The 19,795-nt window shown below is 34.5% G+C and overlaps 1 protein-coding gene across 1 annotated transcript in view; it reads right to left on the reverse strand.

Moving 5' to 3' along the window:
* The window catches only part of Dcc (DCC netrin 1 receptor), a 1,056,042-nt gene that overhangs the window by 527,237 nt on the left and 509,010 nt on the right, over window positions 1-19,795 (reverse strand). The window contains exon 5 of the mRNA XM_077792339.1: window positions 19,184-19,320. Coding sequence (XP_077648465.1) covers window positions 19,184-19,320 — 137 coding nt within the window. The remainder of the gene's footprint in view (window positions 1-19,183; window positions 19,321-19,795) is intronic.

The raw sequence follows: 19,795 nt of genomic DNA on the forward strand, positions 1-19,795 counted from the left end.
CCAGGCGAGCGCACTACCGCTTGAGCCACATCCCCAGCCCAGATTTTAAATACTCTTGTCCTCAAAGTATTATTATAAGTGGAGTCCAAAGGAGAAAGGGATGCAGAGGTAATGTCATTCTAATGACTCTCTGGTCTTGCCAATGCTAACAAAGTACAAATTTAGGAGCTCTTCAGTGCTAAGCACATAATTTTCAAATAATATGTTTCAGAGTCTATTTTAGATGTCAACTATGTCTTTTTTAATAAAAAAAAATATTTTTAAAAGATTGGGAATGTAGTTCAGTGAGCTCAATCACCAGGACCAAAAATAAACCTCCCAAAACAACAACAATAACAACAACAAAAATAAACTCCTAAATGTGACCTTTAAATAAGTACTATTTTGAAGCAAAAATAAAATGATTATAATTTTTTATTAAATAAAAAAATAACATTCTAAATTCCCCATCAGACTTTTACATTTTGGAATTATAGATTTAAGTAACTTTGTATCAATCTTAAATTAAATGCATAGAAAATTTTAGTAGTGCTTCTATGTTCTGAGTTACTGTTAAAATAGGAACAAATGAACTTTATCAAAAGATATAAACAAAAACACCACCAAAATAATAATGAAATAGAAGGCACAGGTTTAAAATAAGACAGAGGAAATAAACTAATAATAATTTGAATGGGTACCTCAAGATGTTTATTATATTAAATGCTTTAAATCTTCTATATAATTTAAATTTTCATGCAGCTTAGTAATATAGCTAAGACTATACTGCTATGACTCAGTATCCAAAGGCAGAACATGTTTGTTTCAGATATCCCATAAAATAATTTACAACAACAGGAATAAGCCATCTTTCCTTGGAAGAAGCAATGTATTTCAAATTGATTAGCTATGAACAAAGACAGGAGCCACTGTATGCTAATAAAGGACACACCTGAAATAGTATTTCCACAATAAATAGAATATAATATTAAAGAAATTAAAAATATTTTAAGTAAAATGTAGGATATTTAAAGTAAGAAGAGAGAACTAGAAAAATGTTTAATTTATGAGTATAACAATCTCAAATTCTTCAACTGGTTGAAAAAGAAAAATCTCTAGAGACTAAGTTTATTTTTAATATATAGCAAAACCATCCAGGTGTTGTTATGCATACCTGTAATCCCAGTGGTTCGGGAGACTGAGGCAGGAGGATTTCAAGTTCAAAGCCAGCCTCAGCAACTTAACAAGACCCTAAGCAACTTAGTGAAAGCTGGGGATGTGGCTCAGTGGTAAAGCATCCCTGGATTCAACTGACAATACCAAAAATAAACAAATAAGTGTGTGTGTGTGTGTGTGTGTGTGTGTGTGTACTGATAAACTAAATAGCACAGAATATTAGTAATTTCATATAATTTTTATTTTAAAATATCTACCTTACACAAATAGCCTGAATATTTAGTAGCAAAATTCTGGAAGCTGTGACTATTTTCAAAAATCATAAAAAAGGAATATTATTACCATACATAGAAAATAGCAGAGTACAATAGTACTAGTAGTTGTCTTTGGTTAATGAATATATGTATAATTGTTTAATTTTCCGTAGTTTTAAATTTACCTATAATTCATACTTACATTACTTTCATAATGACAAAAAAATTATTTGAAAAAGAAAGCAAATATAAATTTACACATGCATATGCATGAGTGTATGAATGTCTATGTTCATATACATACATGGCGATATGTGTCCAAAGACACTTAAAGACTGTAACATTGCATTAATAAGTGATTCATATTTCACAAAGTTACATAATTTTAAATAATTGTCTAAATGATATCTTTATTAAACATAAAGGAATTATACAGAATAATCTGTAGTCTTCATTTTATAAACCATTTTAAATTTCATATTCCATAAAGAAATAGTTTTTTGTTTACAATTATCTTTCTAGCTTTGTGGACCTCTTGTGGAGAACAACAGCAATAAATTTATTACCGGCTCTAGCAAGTGCTATACTTTTTATTCTTTGTTCTAAAACTACCTTCGAGCTTCTAGAGCATTCTCCTAGGTATCATATTCTTGAATTTGTCCAAAAAGCCCATGTTCCAGTATCCATTATGGACGTGAATTTAATTGTGTCCCTTTTCAGTAATCATTTTTTCTTTACTTCTCATTTGGTTTCACTATTTCATTCCTTTGATAATGTTTGTTAACCTTTCAGGCTTTTCTATTTGTGGCCCGACAAAAATGTACTGAATATTACTTTGAATTCTTCTCCCAGTACAAAAAATATTGTTAGTTTTGTTCCAAGATTTAATAAAATCATGCACTTCTATTTTTCAATTTTATCATGGTGACCTCTAGCATTTGGATGACTTGTTGAATTGCCATTCTACACTGGCACAATGCATCAAGCAGCCATCAATTCAGGTATAATTTTCTTTAGAAATAAGCAAAATCAGAGAGTACTTCATTTTATCAGCAGTTTGGACTGTATTTCCCCAGATACGTTACCTTATACTTTCCACAGCTGAATTTCATCTGCTATGATTTTGTCCATTCACAAAAAGTTTTGTAAATATTTTGCTTTACAAAAACTTCTTGTTGGATCCATGTGTCTCACATGGTAACTTAAGTGACCATGACCTTAAAGCTGTCCCAGAATGGTCATAATGGCCTGTCTTTCTCAGTGGGTGCATGTTATTTCAATGGACATAACCGTAGCCATGTTGGAGCTTCCTTTACTCTACGTTGGGTTTAGTCCAACTTCATGCTCTGATACTAATCTAATATACTCAAGAACTTGAAGGTGAGATCATTAAGTCTGACTAGATGTTAGCTAACTCTAAGTCATCTTCCTATCCTGTTCTCTACCCTGACTATTCTTCTTCATGATCAAGGCCCACTCTTTACTTGAATTTAAATGACAAGTCCATGCCTTTGTACCTGACCTACTAACTACTTTTGTTCCCTTGGTTTAATTTTGAAATATAAATATTTTCCTCTAGTCCTGTTTATATCCAATTTCCTTTGCATTTCACTAGTTTGGTATTCCTATTATGACACAGTTCCCTGGGCCTTCACCCCAAGGATTCAGTTTTAGCACGCTGGGGCAAAGCCAATTAATTTTCATTTCTAAAAGGCTCATGTGTGAGGCCAAAGCTACAGTCCTGAAGACCATGCTGGGGGAAAAACACAAAATTAAACAAAATTCTATAATGTTTTATATACATATATTCACATATGTATATGCATGTACATATATATATATATATATATATACACGCATACACACATATACATATATTCCACCCCCCACCAGAGTATTCCCTTGGTTACCCACCTATCTTGGATTTTTCTACATCTAACTGAACTGTTCCTCTGACTATATGTAGGAAAAATAAATGATACCCATTCCAGTTCTCCTTCCTGAAATGACGATAATGAGGATGACAATGAGGATAATACAGATAATGACAATGAGTCTCAATTTCCTCATCTTTAAAATGGATAAATGAAGATAGAAATAATATCACCAGCATAGATTATTGAGATGATTACCTGATACTTTGCCTGGGACATCCCGGGTACCTAATAAATGTGCATTACAAGAACATCAATATGGATGATGATGGCAATATGTCATTAATTCAGGAGATTATTTTTTAGTTTCTGTGGATATAATGGATATAATAATAAAACAGGTGAGGACTCTGTCCTGGTGGAGTTCACAGTTCACTGAGGAGACAGAAAGCAACACTGGATGAGGAAAGAGATAATAACAGGGGGTAGTGAGTACTACAAAGGACAAACTAACAGTATTGTGGGACAAAGCTCTTGGGAGAGGCCGATTTGGCTAGAAAAGACACAGACAACTCATAGCACTTGAGCTGGAAGAGAAGTCATCATGGGAAGACCTCATGGAAGAGAATTCCAGACACAGAGTGCTACCCCAACAAATGTCTCAGGACAGGATGTTGTTTAGTGTGTTTAAAGAAAATGCAGGAGTCAATATTGATAGACCCTGGAGTATAAAGGTAGAGGTAATAAAATTAGAAAGATGAAGATACCCAATACCATTGTGATTTGTAGGATTTGATAAGGGGATTTCAGTTTCATCTATGAAAAATGGAAGTTCTCTGGGAATGCTTATTTTTAAGAAGGTGAATCTCATATTCTGATAATCTGCTCTCAAGATCATTCTGGGTGAAAATGGATTACAGGATAGTAAGAGTGAATGACAGACCACTTAGGAGAGTACTAAGCGACAGATTAGAGCAGCCGGATTAGGGTTAGGGAAGTCAGAACAAAGACAAGTAACACAGATTTGAAATATATTTTGGAGGTTGAACAATTATAGATTCAATGTAAGGTTTGCAAAATTAAGGATTTAAGACAGATGACTCAGCTTAATATATTGCAACACCAAAAAGCGATATTAATTAAACCAAACTATTTACTTATTTTGACAGTTTTCATATGCATTATTTATGTGAATGAAAAGTATTCCTTATTATATGAAGCAAACTTAATTGTATACACTTATTTTCTGGGCAGTTTTCTTAGTAACTTACAATGTTGACTTTTTAAAGAGTCTTTGGTACAGGGAAAATAATGCAGAATGCTTCTTAAAATCCCTCAAGAAACTCTAATATTTTAGCTCAAATTATTTTCTTAAAAATAATAGCTTACATGTATGTAATGCTTCATGTTTAGCAGACTCTGATCCAGACCAAAGCCCTCTGATAAACAGAACTTTCAAGCACCAAACTTAATTCATCCTCTTCCATTCTTGACACTTTAGTCCCCACATCCACAACTCTGGTTCATATGTTATGATGAATCTTATTGCCTTGCTTAAATTCTACTATCTATCCTCAAAGTCACCTGTAGCATGCTTTTTGGTAAGTTTTTTTCTTCTCCTTGAGTCATTCCAAAATGTCAGGAGGTGTTAAAAGCCATCAATTGCATGGAAACCTAGAACTTATGATGTAATATTAACAAGAGTTGACCTTGCTATTCTGTGTTTGAGTAATCAAGGAGAATGCATGTCAACATGCATGTACCTGAGGGTAGTAACAATAATGGTAACCATGTCACTTAATGCAATATCTGTCTTATCCAAGGTAAAGCTGGAGCATCCCCACCCATGGACTATTTCCAATGAGCCTAATCCTCATGACGTAACAGCTCTGCGGAGTAAGTGCCATTGGCCTATTGTACAGAAGAAGCCCACAGACTCACTGAGGTCTTCATAGCTCCTTCCCCAGTCACAGCATTCAGTGTACCCTAGAAGGGGTTAGAGGAGCCCAGTGGGAAACAAGGTAGAGGAGTAAGACATGTGGGTAGAATGAATGATGAGTCACTACTGTACAAATGTGCCTAATTTTAGGGAGGCATGGATGAGCATAAAGCTCTTAGCAAGGAAAAAAAATTAAAAACTAGAGACATACAACTGACATGAGAAAAAGAATGAGAACTGACTTATTCCTCTGTTTCTATGGAAAGGAGAAAAAAGGCATTGAGGAGAGAAAAATTCATTGATATCTTCTTCAGAAGCCAAAATTTCATTTATTACTATTTTAAAAAATCAAACAAGGAAAATGTCCCTCTTTCTAGCATATATCTACATAATGACCTCCTTGCATATTCAATCTATCTTCCTGCAAATATCTACATTGTATACTCTTAATTCTGAATATATTTTGCAAGTGAAGTTCTCATTCTAAAGGAGAAACACAATGTTATTTGCACAATCCCCACTTCTATCTAACCATCCCTTAAGAATCTCACACACACACACACACACACACACACACACACACATCCCCCAGCTCATTTAAAATACTTTTGTTTTCATGCACTGAATTTTTGTGATAAAGTATCCTTACTGAACACGCAGCAGCCAGATTGACTCACTACTTTTTGAATGTAAGAACATAGGAAGGAAAACTGACTTACATAATCTCATTCCTTAGACTAATTATTTTTATTGCTGGTCCTCTAAAGAAGTGGTAGAGGCAAAATCACAAATGCTTTTTTGTTTGTTTGGTTGTTTTTTTTTTTTTTTTTCTTCTTAGCAGGAGGGAAGTACTGTGTTCTGATTAAAATGGCATCATGTTGCTTCTTACAGAATTTGTAATGGGTCTGAACTCCAAGAACTAAATGACAACTGCTTCCATTAACTGGCAAAAATCCTATTTTAATTGGGTATGCAGTTTCCATAGAAATGCATAGAGTGAGTTGCAACTGTATATAAACTGGATTGGTATAGCTTTGCTGCTGATATTGCTAGATTCTTCTCCTATAGCACCCCTTTATTTGCAAAATTTAGAGAAAAAAATAGGTTTGATTCTAGAGCCTTGCTAACTGTACACAACATTTCCCAAGCTTTGCTCATTAGAAACCCTGCAAACTTCTGCAGTTGACAAATTTGTTTAATGAAGCATTTTTCAAACTGGGGTGACCACAGAGAAATTTTTGCTTGTTTGGTCTTTCTTTGTTCACCCCTCGTTTCTTTTTCACTTTTGCTAGAAATATCTAGTAATAAAAACAAATTATCTGAACAAGAAGTTTCGTTCTTCCTTTTTATTAGATGTCTCTCTTAATTGCAGAATTAAGGAATCTTGAACTTTGTCCATTGTATTCACACTGAACTTTTACCCACAGTGAGTTTCATGGGGAGTAACTACCAAAACATTTATTATGGTTTAGAACATTTTGTCATGTCTTAATTGTAGTGCAGTTAAACTGCATGCACTAAGAGTAACAGCTTTTCTGAACAACAACATCATAGATTAAAAGAGATAGAAGGCTTGGAGTCCAAGGATCGAGTACAAAAGATCCTTTTTTTTCCCCTCATAAGAATGTTATCTCAGTCTATCTGTACTGCTTTAGCAAAATGTCAAAAAATGAGAAGCTTATGAGCAATAGAAATTTATCTCTCATAGTTCTGAAATCTAAAATCAGGGTGCCAGCATGGTTGGGTGCTGAACTGCAGGTGGTGACCTTCTCACCGCATTGTCACACAGTGGCAAGATCCTGCTAACTCTCTGAGGTCTCTTTTATAAGGACATATTTTCAACCATGAGGATCCACCCTCATGATCAAATCATGTCCCCAAAGTCCTACCTCTTAATACTTCAGGGAGTAGGATTTCAATATGTGAATTTTGGGGAATAGACCTCCAGACCAGTGCATTTATAGTATGACTTTCTGTCACACACTTGAAACTCAATATTTAGTATGAAAATCCAAAATAAATTTTGAAAGGGAAAAATGTGTATTCTTCACATTTTATTAAATACTTAATCCATGTCAACTAGTATTTTGGAGATATGAAAATGATTAAGATACAACCCCTTCTTTTGAGAAATCAATCATTTTAACTATATAATTATAATTCACTGTATGAATATTTTGGGAAACTGCCTACCCCAGTGGGTTATTAGTGGAATTATAAGGAATTATGGAAGCATGGTATGAGACAGGGTCACCTCATAGGTGAATGCAATGTCAGATGGAAAGATTGAGGCAGGGTGCATCCATGGCCCAGTGTCAGTACAAAAGAGCAACAAAGCAGAACAAAATAGCCTTTGTGACATAAAACATTTTTTCATTCATGTATATGATGACCTTATGCTGCCCTTAGAAGTTCCTCCATGTGGCATTCCATCTAGCCTACTTCTATGAAAGTGGCACACCTCACTCCACACACATGCCCATAAAAATTTTTAAATCATAAAAAGACAAATAATCTTACTAAAAAATGAACAAAGGATTTGAATATACATTTCTCCAAGAAAGATACACAAAGGGCAAATTAAAAAATCCTTGGAAAGATGTCCCAACGTGGAAAAGCAAATCAAAACCACAGTGAATTATCATCTCACACAGTAGGATGTCTAGAATCACTCTTAGCTAACACTGGCCTTGGCAAAGATTTAGAAAAATAGTCATACTCATTCAATGCTGATGCAAATGGAAAATTATTTTAATTATTTTGGAAAAATAGCCCTCAAATCATTAAGCATAATTACTATAGGTACCAGAATTTCTACTTATAGTTATATATACCCAAGAGAATTGAAAATATACATCCACACAAAAATGTGTGCACAAGTATGTATAAAGCACTATTTATCATGGCCAAAACGTGAAGGTATTCCAAATGCTCATGAACTGATGAATGGGTCAACAAAATATGGTATGTCCATACAATAAAATATTAATTAGACAGAAAAAGGAATGAAATACTTACTAAGACATGCTACAAGAATGAATCTTGAAAACACTATACTAATGAAATAAGCTGCATAGAAGAAAATGTATTCTGATTCCATTCATATGAAATTTGCAGTGTAGGAAAATCTAAAAAGACAGGAAATAGAAAAGTGATTGCACAGGAGTGGAAGGCTGACAGAGGAGAGAAAATGAGGGTGGGATGACAGCTCAAGGGTATGGGATAGACTTTTCAGGTGATAAAGGTGTTTATCACGATGTTGAGAAGGTATCTCACACAAATGTGATTAGACTGAAAATCATTAATTAATACACTTTAAAAGCAAAATTTTACAAACGTGAATTATATCTTTAAAATTTTGTTTTGCTTGTTTTTTTTAAGAAATGCATTAGGTAAAGAAAATTAATGAATAGTCAATACATATTTGTCAAGTGAGTGAAAAAAATGAATCAATCAACATATAAGTGGAAATTTCAAAAGCTTTAAAATAAGTCTGCCACTTCAACTAGGTTTTAAAGTTGTTTGCTCTTTGCCCTTAGGTACACTGCCTCCAGGTGGTGGTGGAAGCTTTGGTCTTGTGTGATTTGAGGTGGAGGAAGGTATTCTCTGATGATTACCTGCTCAAATATACCAGATTTTTAATAATTTTAAAAAATCAATAAATCAATAAAATTTACCTTACTATGTATTAATACTGAAATACTTCACACATAAATGGAACGATGTCCAGACAAATAAACTCAATCAGTATATTAAGAAACATCTAGGAAGAATCTGCTTCATAGTCTTTGAAAATTGGCAGGCAAGACTGCTGCTAATGCTTGCTGTCCTTGATTAAAACACTCCTGTCTAATTCAGCTCAAGTCTCATGACACAGTCAACTTCTTTTGGATGATGTGTAGCTCTGGTTCTTCAATACAACTTTGGCATGAAATGCCCCTTTGGGCAGCTTTTCACCACTGTCAGCAATTCTCCTCTTTCCAAGCCACAGATGGTCAATTCACCTTGCTTAGATTGTTAGGGCTAATTAAAATCATATCCTTAGATTGCCTTTTTAATGCTCTGAATTAGTATATAGTCTCTCCCTTTTCCCTCTGGGGCCTTTTCTTCCTCTCTCATCTAAGAAAGAAAAAATTATATTCATAACAATCTCAAGGATAAATGCAAAACACTATCCAAACTGCATTTTCCAACACAAGGTGGGAAGAGAGTAGAGAGCCCAGCATAAAAACCCTAAAATAAATATTTGTGTAGTCAATAAATAAGTCTCATCACCAATCCAACTAGTATTTCCATTACCAGATGTAAATGGAAAATATAGTACCAAAACATTTTATAACTAACCCCCTGAAGTACAATTTTCTTCTTTTAATCCATATATACATTCAACAGAATCTTTTAGACAGTATTTGGGGCAGAGCTTTTGTATACTCTTGTGACAAACATGACCTCGTTCCAAAAAGTAAGAAAGATAAGTTATCTTTACAGTGATGGGAGGAAGCAGCTCACAAATTATTTTTGTTCCCGATTTAATTCTGCCCTGTGTGATTTTAGTAGCCTATATTTGGGATCATATCCCTATACAGTAAAAGGTTTAGCTAATTTCAGTATTATCCATTTGGCAATTAACTTGTGAAGGATAATCAATATAAACTTACCTAACGCACTTCTTTTATGACTATGACCATTAAATGCATATGAATGTGTGGGGGCCTCTTAATGAGGGCAATTATAGATATACATGAAATTTAAAGACTACTACTTAGGCAGAGGTAGTGATGTTGTAAATTCGGGAAAACTCCATTCAAACTAAGAGTTACACATAGCAATAGAAGAATAAATATTATCTTAATTAATGTATTTTATGATACTATTTCCCATTTATGGCTAAGAGCCTAAGGCTAACACCCAATGTTGGTGAGCAAATAAATAGAGGAGAATGAACAACTGTGATCACAGGAGATAAGCTGCTGGCTCTCCAAACAACTGGCTGGGTCAGCTCTCCATTTTTAGCCAAAAAGTTCTGCACATGCTCAGAAAGTAGCAATTAATATTGCATATTCTTCAGCAAAATGTTATAAAACTGAAGCATATTCAAACAAACAATAATAAAAAGGAATATCAATTTGGAGTTAACATGTCTCTATTCCCAGATACATCTGGTAGTTGAAGGTGGTAGGCAAAGACATTTGTTTTTGTACATAGAAAATTAAACTTACAAGCCATATATAAGAATGGATTTAGAAAAACAAAAACCAGCTTCTTTATAGTCAAGAGTACATTTACTATTCAAATTGGGATAATTGAGAATATCTAAACTATAATTAGTGCTTCATACTTAGGAATTATTAAATGATAGTGATGGTGATGGTATTGAAGAAAAAGGAGGAAATATCAAATTTACAAGGACTTTGGAATTATTTAAAAATGTACTATGTCAATAGGAAGTTATTTTGGATCCAATGCTAAAAAGGACATATTTTTCCATACACCTGGATAACTAAGATGGTTGGTACTACCAATATGTAAGTAATGTTGATAATATATTTTTCCATTGTCACACATTTAAATGGAAGGCGATCCTCAGGATTATACATAAGGACATATAAGAGGAAAGGAGGGGTAAGACAAGATAATACAAATCGAAGAAATGATTTACAGTAGAAGGGGTAGAAAGAGAAAAGGGGAGGGGAGGGGAGGGGAGGGGAGGGGGGATAGTAGAGAATAGGACAGACAGCAGAATACATCAGACACTAGAAAGGCAATTTGTCAATCAATGGAAGGGTAACTGATGTGATTCAGCAATCTGTATACGGGGTATAATTGGGAGTTCATAACCCACTTGAATCAAATTGTGAAATATGATGTATTAAGAACTATGTAATGTTTTGAACGACCAACAATAAAAAAAATTAAAAAAAAAGGATCAAAGGATATTTTTAGGGCATAGAAAGAATCTTGTATAGTGCACAGAGTAACTTCTCTGCACGGCTGTGTTAGTCTTCTCTGACAGTCAACAAAATACCCTGGGCTGAGTGACTTAGGCCATAGAAATGCTTTTCTCTGAGTCTGGAGTCTGGCAGGACAAGGACAAGGTGCAGCAGTGTGAATTTCTAGTGAGCCATCCCTCTCTCCTCAGGGTGAAGATGGTACCTTCTCTCTGGTCCTCAGATGACCTCTACTGTCATTTCTTTCTAGTAAGGATATTATTCTTAGCAGGTAGCCTTTTAAATTGATTTAACTTTGATTTAACCTAAAGGTTTTATCTCCACATAGAGTCACACTGGCCTTAACATACAAATTATAAGAGGAGACAATTCAGATCATAAGAGTGGTGCATGAAGAAAACGTGACTCTCAATGGAAGGCTAGAAAATATTCAGATAGAAAGATAACGTGTTTTATGCACAAATGTTATTGCCTACATTTAAAACTCAGATGTGCCAGACAACAAACCAAGGATTGAGTTACAAAGATAAACAAGTCAGGGCTTCTGTGTCTGAGTATCTTCCTATCTAGCTGGGAGCCAGGGTGGGGGATGGGGAGGTGGGGGGAGTAGACACAAACAGCAGGGTGAAGAAGCATAGAGGAAAGCAATACTATAAAATGCTTCACAAATGGATATCACCCTCTGCCACAATCCTAATTTTTGGTCTGTTTCTGGAGATGACTGCCAATAATATGTCTGTGTCTCATTTGGACATCATTATAATGATCCTGCATGATTTGGGGGAATTATGAAAGGACCAGTTGTTGTTATATACATTTTGTAGATGAAGAAAATTGGGTCTGGAGAGGGTGCAAGGGATGTTTTAACATTTGTGCTGTTTAGTTGTGTTTTGCTTTGGTCTGTTCAATCCTTGCAACTAGGCTTTAGGCTTCTTGTTAGAACTGGAAGAGACCTTATTTCTTATTTCCCAGAACTCTCAAAGCTGTGCCTTGCTATACTAAATAATTTTTTTCCCCTTCCCAATTCTCACCAAGTCCTAAAAGGAGTAATTATCATTCTTAGACAAATGAAGGAATTGAGGATTACATAATGGCCAAGTTGAAAATACTAGTAAACTATAACTTGAAAACTTCCATGCTGTTCTCTTGCCCTTAAGATGAATTCCAACCGGACTGGTGGAACACTCAGGACCTACCCCTGTTTTCCAGTCTGGTATCAGATTCCCTTTTACCCACAAGCTCCAGTCACATCAAGTCATTTCCTGTTTCCAACCCATGCTCACCTCCAAACCTTCACACACTTCCTTCTGCCCAGAAGGCTAAGGCCTACAGCTCCTATTCTCTCATCTTTGCTTTTTCAGGGGTCCTTGTTGCCCCCTTTCCAAATAGTTCCTTGGCTCTTTTAGCAATTGCCATCTTATTGTCTTTTCATCTAACTTTGAGTCCTGGAGCTGCCACATAGACTGCTTGGTATAATGTTCAGCACTCAATTACTGGTTGCTGGTTTACTAAGAACGCTGACTCAGTGGTGTACCTGGGCCTGAAACTTGGACTGTTAGCTCACTATCTAGTTACAGTCTTTATTTCTATGCAGAGGTTTTCTCAGCAGAAAGTAAGCTATTATTTTGGACTTTTCTACCATTCTAAGGTATAAAATGATGGTTTTTATCAGGGATATTTACCATCCCCCATATCTCTTACTCTATCCTTGTCCTAACTCACTTTTATCTTATTTCTAAATCATCCTGAATAGCTTGGTAATATGTTTATTTGCATAATGAATACATTACATAATACATTACATAATACATAATAATACATTACATTACATAACCATTAGGTTAATATACTATATGTGTACACACTTCAAAGAATATAGAAATAGGTCTTGAAGATATATTTCTTAGAAATATACAATGTGTGTATCATGTATAAATGTACGCATTATGTGCATGCACATATATATGTATAGTGACATTTCAGCAAGTGACAGACTGTAGATATCATTATGGTCCCATGAGATTATAATGGAGTCTAAAAGTTTGTTTGTTTTTTTTTTTTTGTGTGTGTGTGTGTGTGTTTGTTTTTAACCTAGTTCAGTTGCAGCTGTTGTAACAGGAGCATGACTCCTTATTCACATGATTATAGTGATGCTGGGGTAAGAAGCCTACTATGCTGCCAGTAGTAAAAAATACAACCCCTACGATTATGTGCAATCTATAATTCTTAATAATAATAATTGACTATGTTACTGGTTTGGGTATTTAATAATACTTCGTATTATTATTTTAGAGTATACTAAGTTTACTTATAAAAAAGAAAGTATACTATAAACAGTATGCAGTGTTACATAGGCTGTAGTCTCATGTATTTCACATCTACTACAAAGAATTAAGAGACCACACCAAGTGATTGACCCATCCCATCTAGGTTTGTAAAATTAGTCTCTAACGTGTGCTCGACAATGAAATCACTAATTGACACATTTCTCAGAAGGTATCCCCACCACGCGACTGTGCGACTGTAAATTTCAATATAATTTAGTGTGAATGTGCTGTCGTTCTACTTAAAGAACAGTTCTGTGAAAGGTGAGGGTATACTCTACCCTCCTTAAACCATGACAAAAGGGTGACCTGAGGGTTCTTTTCCTTTAAGGAAAGGACTGAAGAGGGATACACCTGCCTCAAATAACTTCTTCTTAAAGGCACTTTCCTAGGAGAAGTCTAAGCCCAAGTACCATGTGAAGTGGTGTAAGCCACTCATAAATAGGAGGACATAGACAATGCTTAGTTTTGGTTTCCTGTTCTCCATTTTGTGCAAAAGGCTAATGTAGGAAACTTAGGTGCATCTTATAAAACCGGCCTATACCAACTATAGCCAATATTTCTCTAGAATTTGGTAAGGCAAATCCTTGAGAAAATCCTCATATATAGATAAACTACGAATGGCATACATTACAAAAGCTTTAAAGCTTTAAAGGTAATTCCAGAATACTTTGCAAAATATTAAAAAAAAATTCATTTCTTACTGGTGTTACACATGATGGCTTTCACTGAAGAGCCTTTCCCATTTCCTTCTTCATGTATAGGAACAGTGCACAGGACCCAACAAAGTCAGACACGGTATTGATGAAAGATTAAATACCTTCTTAAAGTATGCATTTCTATATTGATCCAGAAACTGAATCAATCCAGACATAAAGCAGTAGCAGATCTCTTGAATACTTATTGAAGTTTGTCTTTCTATGTGCATGAAGATGTGTACGTAGGTCAGGATGACCAGATGTAGGAGACGATGAATGGATATATTTCCCCAATTATAATCAGACTAGAATTCTTGAGCCAGACAGCAGGGTACTTTGAAAATATGAATGGATAAAATGTCATTCTTTACTTAAAAAAATAAACTAGGTTTAAAGAATGCATAATCGTGGCATTAGGGATTTAAACAAAATATTTTATGGTGACAATCTTCAGACAGCTTCCCTGGTTACCCTTCTCATTAGGACCCTTCCTGTCTTCTATGAGAGATCATCAACTCTGTATGTATTCATAGATCCAAGGCTTACAAGCAATATGCAAAATAACTTCTTCATATTTGTTTTAAACAAGGTTGTCACTAATCTGGTCTAGTATACATTTCCCCAGATGGTTTAATGATTATGAACATTTTAATTTTCAGTTTTAGAAGAAGGCAATGTAAATGCTAGGCTTCAAATTATATCTAATTATACTGACTCCTTGAAATTACTGTAAAAGGCAATGACATTTTTCTTTATCTTCTTGGATATAAAATGATGCTCTATTTGAAGTCTGTGTTCATGAAGGTTCACATTCAGAGCCAGTCTAAGTGTAAGAGAGGACCACAGGTTCAAAGGCAAAACAAGAATCTGATAAAATGCATGATTAAAGTTTTATAAGGGCAAGCTTAGATTTCTTTGGGGATTATAAATAGGCTTAAATTTTTAAAGTTATGAAAAATAAATTTGAATAACATTGATAGTGAAGTTTTTTTTTCCTCTTCATTGTGTACTTTCTAAAAAGGTAATAAATCCTATTTTCCAAATATATTCAGTTCAGTTACAGTGACCCTAACTTTACATCAGAAGAGTCAAAGACTATGTCACAGATTTTATTATATCGAAATTCATTTTTAAAGCCAGGGTAAAATAGTTACAACAGTACTCCAACCACCTCCTGAATTGAATCAAGCTTTCTAGAGTAGTTATAAATCATACAAGGTCTATGGGAGATGTTTGAAATTCATACATGCCCAGTTACCAAGATGATTCTTTAAAAACAAGCAAACAAAAAGGAAAACACTAAGGCCACCAAGATCCAAGATGTAAACATGGCTCTATCTAGTTTCTATTAAATTTGTAATACTTCTCATTTGCACATTCAACATGTAACATATCCAGATTTGAGGACAGAGAGTTTATTTAGAATAAAAATGAAAAATCTAAAGGTGACAAACCCAGCAGTCGTGGGAAGAGAGACTTGGCTCCATATTCTACATAGAGCCCACACAATAGTTACTGTTCTTCCTATGTAAGGAATTTCCTTCAAATCAATGAAATACAGATGAATATTTGAATAAGTGTGTAAATACTGACAGCAAATTCACAAAATGGAAATGCAAATTCCAATGAGATTAAAAAGGAAATTTTAATTTAGTAGATATCCAAATTATTATAAGGAGACTCCAGTTATAAAATTGTTAGGTAAGAAAATTTTTGTGGGACAAAGTATGCATTTTGTTGTTGTTGTTGTTGTTGTTTTGTTTGCAGCAGGGGCAGTACCAGGGATTGAACTCAGGGACACTCATTCACTGAGCCCTGAGACACACCCCCAGCCCTATTTTGTATTTTATTTAAAGAGAGGGTCTGACTGAGTTGCTTGGCACCCCTTTTGCTGAAACTAGTTTTGAACTTGTGATACTCCTGTCTCAGCCTCCAGAGCTGCTGTGATTATAGGTGTACAACACTGTGCCCAGCAGAGAAATGCACTCTTTTGATAAGAGGCACTGCCGTTGAAAGTATAAAGACTTTTCAGTTATTTTTCTTAGGATATAAGCAAATAAATAAGAAAGATATTAACAATAGTAAGATATTAAGACTATTACAGATATTAAGAATGATTGGGTTAGTGTTTTTATTTTTAGTGAAATTTAGAAACACAATAATGTCTGACAACTGAAAACTTGAAGAATATACAAATATATATATAAGCACACAGAGAAGAAGATACTATGATTTATCCTTAAGTGAATACACAGTTTTAATATGTACATCATCTACATAGAGAAAATGTGTGCTGTGTGAGAGTGAGTGAGTGTGTGTGTGTGTGTGTGTGTGTGTGTGTGTTTCTGAACAGTCCAGGACTATGGATTATGTGTAAGTTTTATCATCTTGATTTTTAAATATGATTTTTTATTTTAATTTTCATTCTTTACCTTTTAAAGTCATAAGCATGTCTTCTTCTCATACCTTCCTGTTATTTTTCTGATTATAAAAATGATGCACACCTTTGCAAAGTACAAGCTACAGTTAAAGAACAAGCAACATTTGATACCAAATTTACCTTTCCTTTGCCTTTTTGTCCATAGATGGTATGACAATTGTTTGAGCCTCATTTTCAAAGAATAGTTTTATTCCTTTCTTTCTTGTTTCTTCACTAAACTTTCTACTATCAAGGTTGTTACCATATGTTCTTATACTTAATGTGACTAACATAACCAATTATTAGCCAAACAGAAATTCAAGAATCATGTCTTGCATATCACAGAAACCTGGGACTTTGGACTCAGACTGCATAAATTTGAACCCTGAGTCTTCCCTTGAGACATTTATTCATCTTTCTGGGCAGAAATGCTCTTATTCATAAAGCAGGGTTGACATTGACACCTAATGTTGGGGTGAGGGTTAGTGACAGCTTCTTCCTCAATCTGACATTTCCTTCCATGCAGAGGAGGCTCCTTTATAAAACTCCTGCTTCCCCAATCCCTTCCCAATATTCACCCTTTCCTAGAGTCAGGAAGGTTAGATTAGGATAAAAGACACAAACAAACTATCAGATTGAAGTTTAAAGACATCCCTTTCACCTCCTGTTCTCTCTGTGGAACACATCTGACCAAAGAAAATTACTGCAATCCCAGGCCACTGACCTCCAGGCAATGAACACCATGCTGTCAGGAGCCCTACCACCAGTGACCAGATGGACATGCTTCTCTCACATGGAGAGGAATCACAGGCTCAGTGGTAGAGATTTAAAAAAAAAATAAAGGTGATATTTGAGTCCCTCTATGTCATAATCTTTTTGTTATTTCTCAATTGGTACAAAATTATTAAACAGAAGCATTGCTATTTAATGGGTTCCAATTTCACAACCCCCATAGGCTACTGTGAAGAGCACGTCTTACAATGTTTATACTAAATAATTGCCATTTCTTGTATATATGGTATGTGTGTTTATACAGAACATACATAAAAACACATGTATATGTATGTACTGGTTTGTATATGTATGTGCTTGTAATTATTTAGAGATAATTTACATAGTTCATAAAGTAAAAAGTATGCCAATATGTGTGCACATACATGTGTACATACATGTAGGTCTTTGCTGATTTAGTTTATCATCAAAATTCAGCATTGTTAAATGTACAGCTGGAGTACCAATGAAGCCTTGCATTGTGCATTAATTTGACACAAAATTTGACCTTCTGTATTTGCAAGTAAAAATTTGATTATGTCAATATAAATTCTCTTATTCTGTAACCACACTTGCATTATGATCAGTAATACACATTAGAAGATCACTTCTAAGATAACTGTTTAGTGTTAGTATACTTTTACATTAAAAATATGAAAGTCTTGAATTTTCTTTGTTTCACCAAGCTACAAAATATGATTAAATGAAATTGTTGCCATTTTAAAGACAGCTTATATTTTAGTTAAAATAATGTTACCTCTAAATCCAAAGAACTAAAGTCTTTTGCAAATTCTTATTTAATACTTCTGGCTTGATGAAAGAAAGAGCAACTCCATTGCCTAATGCGTTATATGCATTATTATCCAGGGCACAGTTGAAAGTGTTTTATGAATTAACGTTAAAACCAAAACAGATGAAGGATAGCATATTAATATTATGATACGGGTAAGCATATATAATCAGTTTATGATACCTTTTCATTTCTACTGAAGCCTATGACTTGTCCTGAATTCTTTAAAAGGAAAAATATTGATCCCCAAGGGGGAAAAACAGAGTAAACAATTTTTAGTGTTGTTATAGGAAAAAAAAAAGAAAGCAAAATAAAAATGCTGAGGCTCTTTCTTCAAACAATTGAATTCAAATGAAACTGGGTAAAAGAAATCTGAAGTACAGGATAAAATTTGGATTTGCTTGAGTACCTACTATATGTAAGAATTATTAATTTACAAAGAGACACAGGTGACCCCACCTTTCTGAATAAAATGAACCTATCAATGTATCTTTAATTTCCTTAAATTATATTCTTATTGTGCAAGTTTTCCTTACTTCTATTAGATTTTAGGGTCCATTTTAAGTATTTCCATGTAACTAAATAATCTTACCAAAACACTGAATTTAATGACAGAGGTCCTGTCCTCTTGAATGATATCTGCTTTTTCCACTGAGGCCCATTTTTGCTCAATTTTCCCCATATTCTTCTTCACATATTTCCCCCCAGATATGATATTTTTGAATCTTATACTTGTTGTTCAACACCCCTGTCAAATAGTAATTTGGGGAACTTCTCAGCTTATCACTAGAATAATTAGCCTAAAGAGTAATATATTTGCTTTTAATCAATGAACAAGTGTTCCACACTGTATTCAACCCTTGTGCAATTAATCAAAGCACAGCAAGGACACATGTGGTGTGCTGGGACTTCACGATTTCACACTAATCAACATAGGAAGCAATCAGTGGCAAGCATTTAAAGTGTATTTTGAAGAGGACAACGTAAAGTCATCTGCAGTCATTGACTTACCCAAGACTGTGAGCTCTGCAGAGGCACTAATGTTCTCATTTTTATATGTGACAACACAGGTGTACGTTCCACTGTCGTCATCTGTCACATTGGAGATAAGCAAGTTGCTTCCACCCAATAAAGAATACTTTTTAGACCTGTAAGACACCAGGCATATATACAGTAAATTAACACACGTTTGCAGGCGAGGTACTCAAGGTTTAAATGAATTTTGCAAACCTCAAACATAAAATTGGAAACAAACCCTGTATGAGAGGGGCTTGATAATGTCTCACTTATTGACCTAAAATGAATTCAAAGGAAACTACTCGCACTGGAAGGCAGCATGTATTAATCAGACAGATAAAATAGGGATAACTGCAGTGCTAAAAAAGAAACTTACAGATAATCTAGTCCATTTACCCCCTTTTAAATTTGAGAGCCTCAGGGTCCAAAGAAGTGGTTCTTTCAGAGTGGAGGGCAATGTTCTGTGCCCTGACATCCAATTCAGTGATCTTGTATGAAGCCATAACTTATACTGAACCCAAACTGCCTAAACATATGCAAAGAGCATGTGTCTGCCGAGGCCGTAACATTTCTTGCAAGCTTTAATGATCCCAGAAAAGTTGTGAT

Source organism: Urocitellus parryii, chromosome 13, assembly GCF_045843805.1.
Source record: "Urocitellus parryii isolate mUroPar1 chromosome 13, mUroPar1.hap1, whole genome shotgun sequence".
NCBI classification, from domain to species: domain Eukaryota; kingdom Metazoa; phylum Chordata; class Mammalia; order Rodentia; family Sciuridae; genus Urocitellus; species Urocitellus parryii.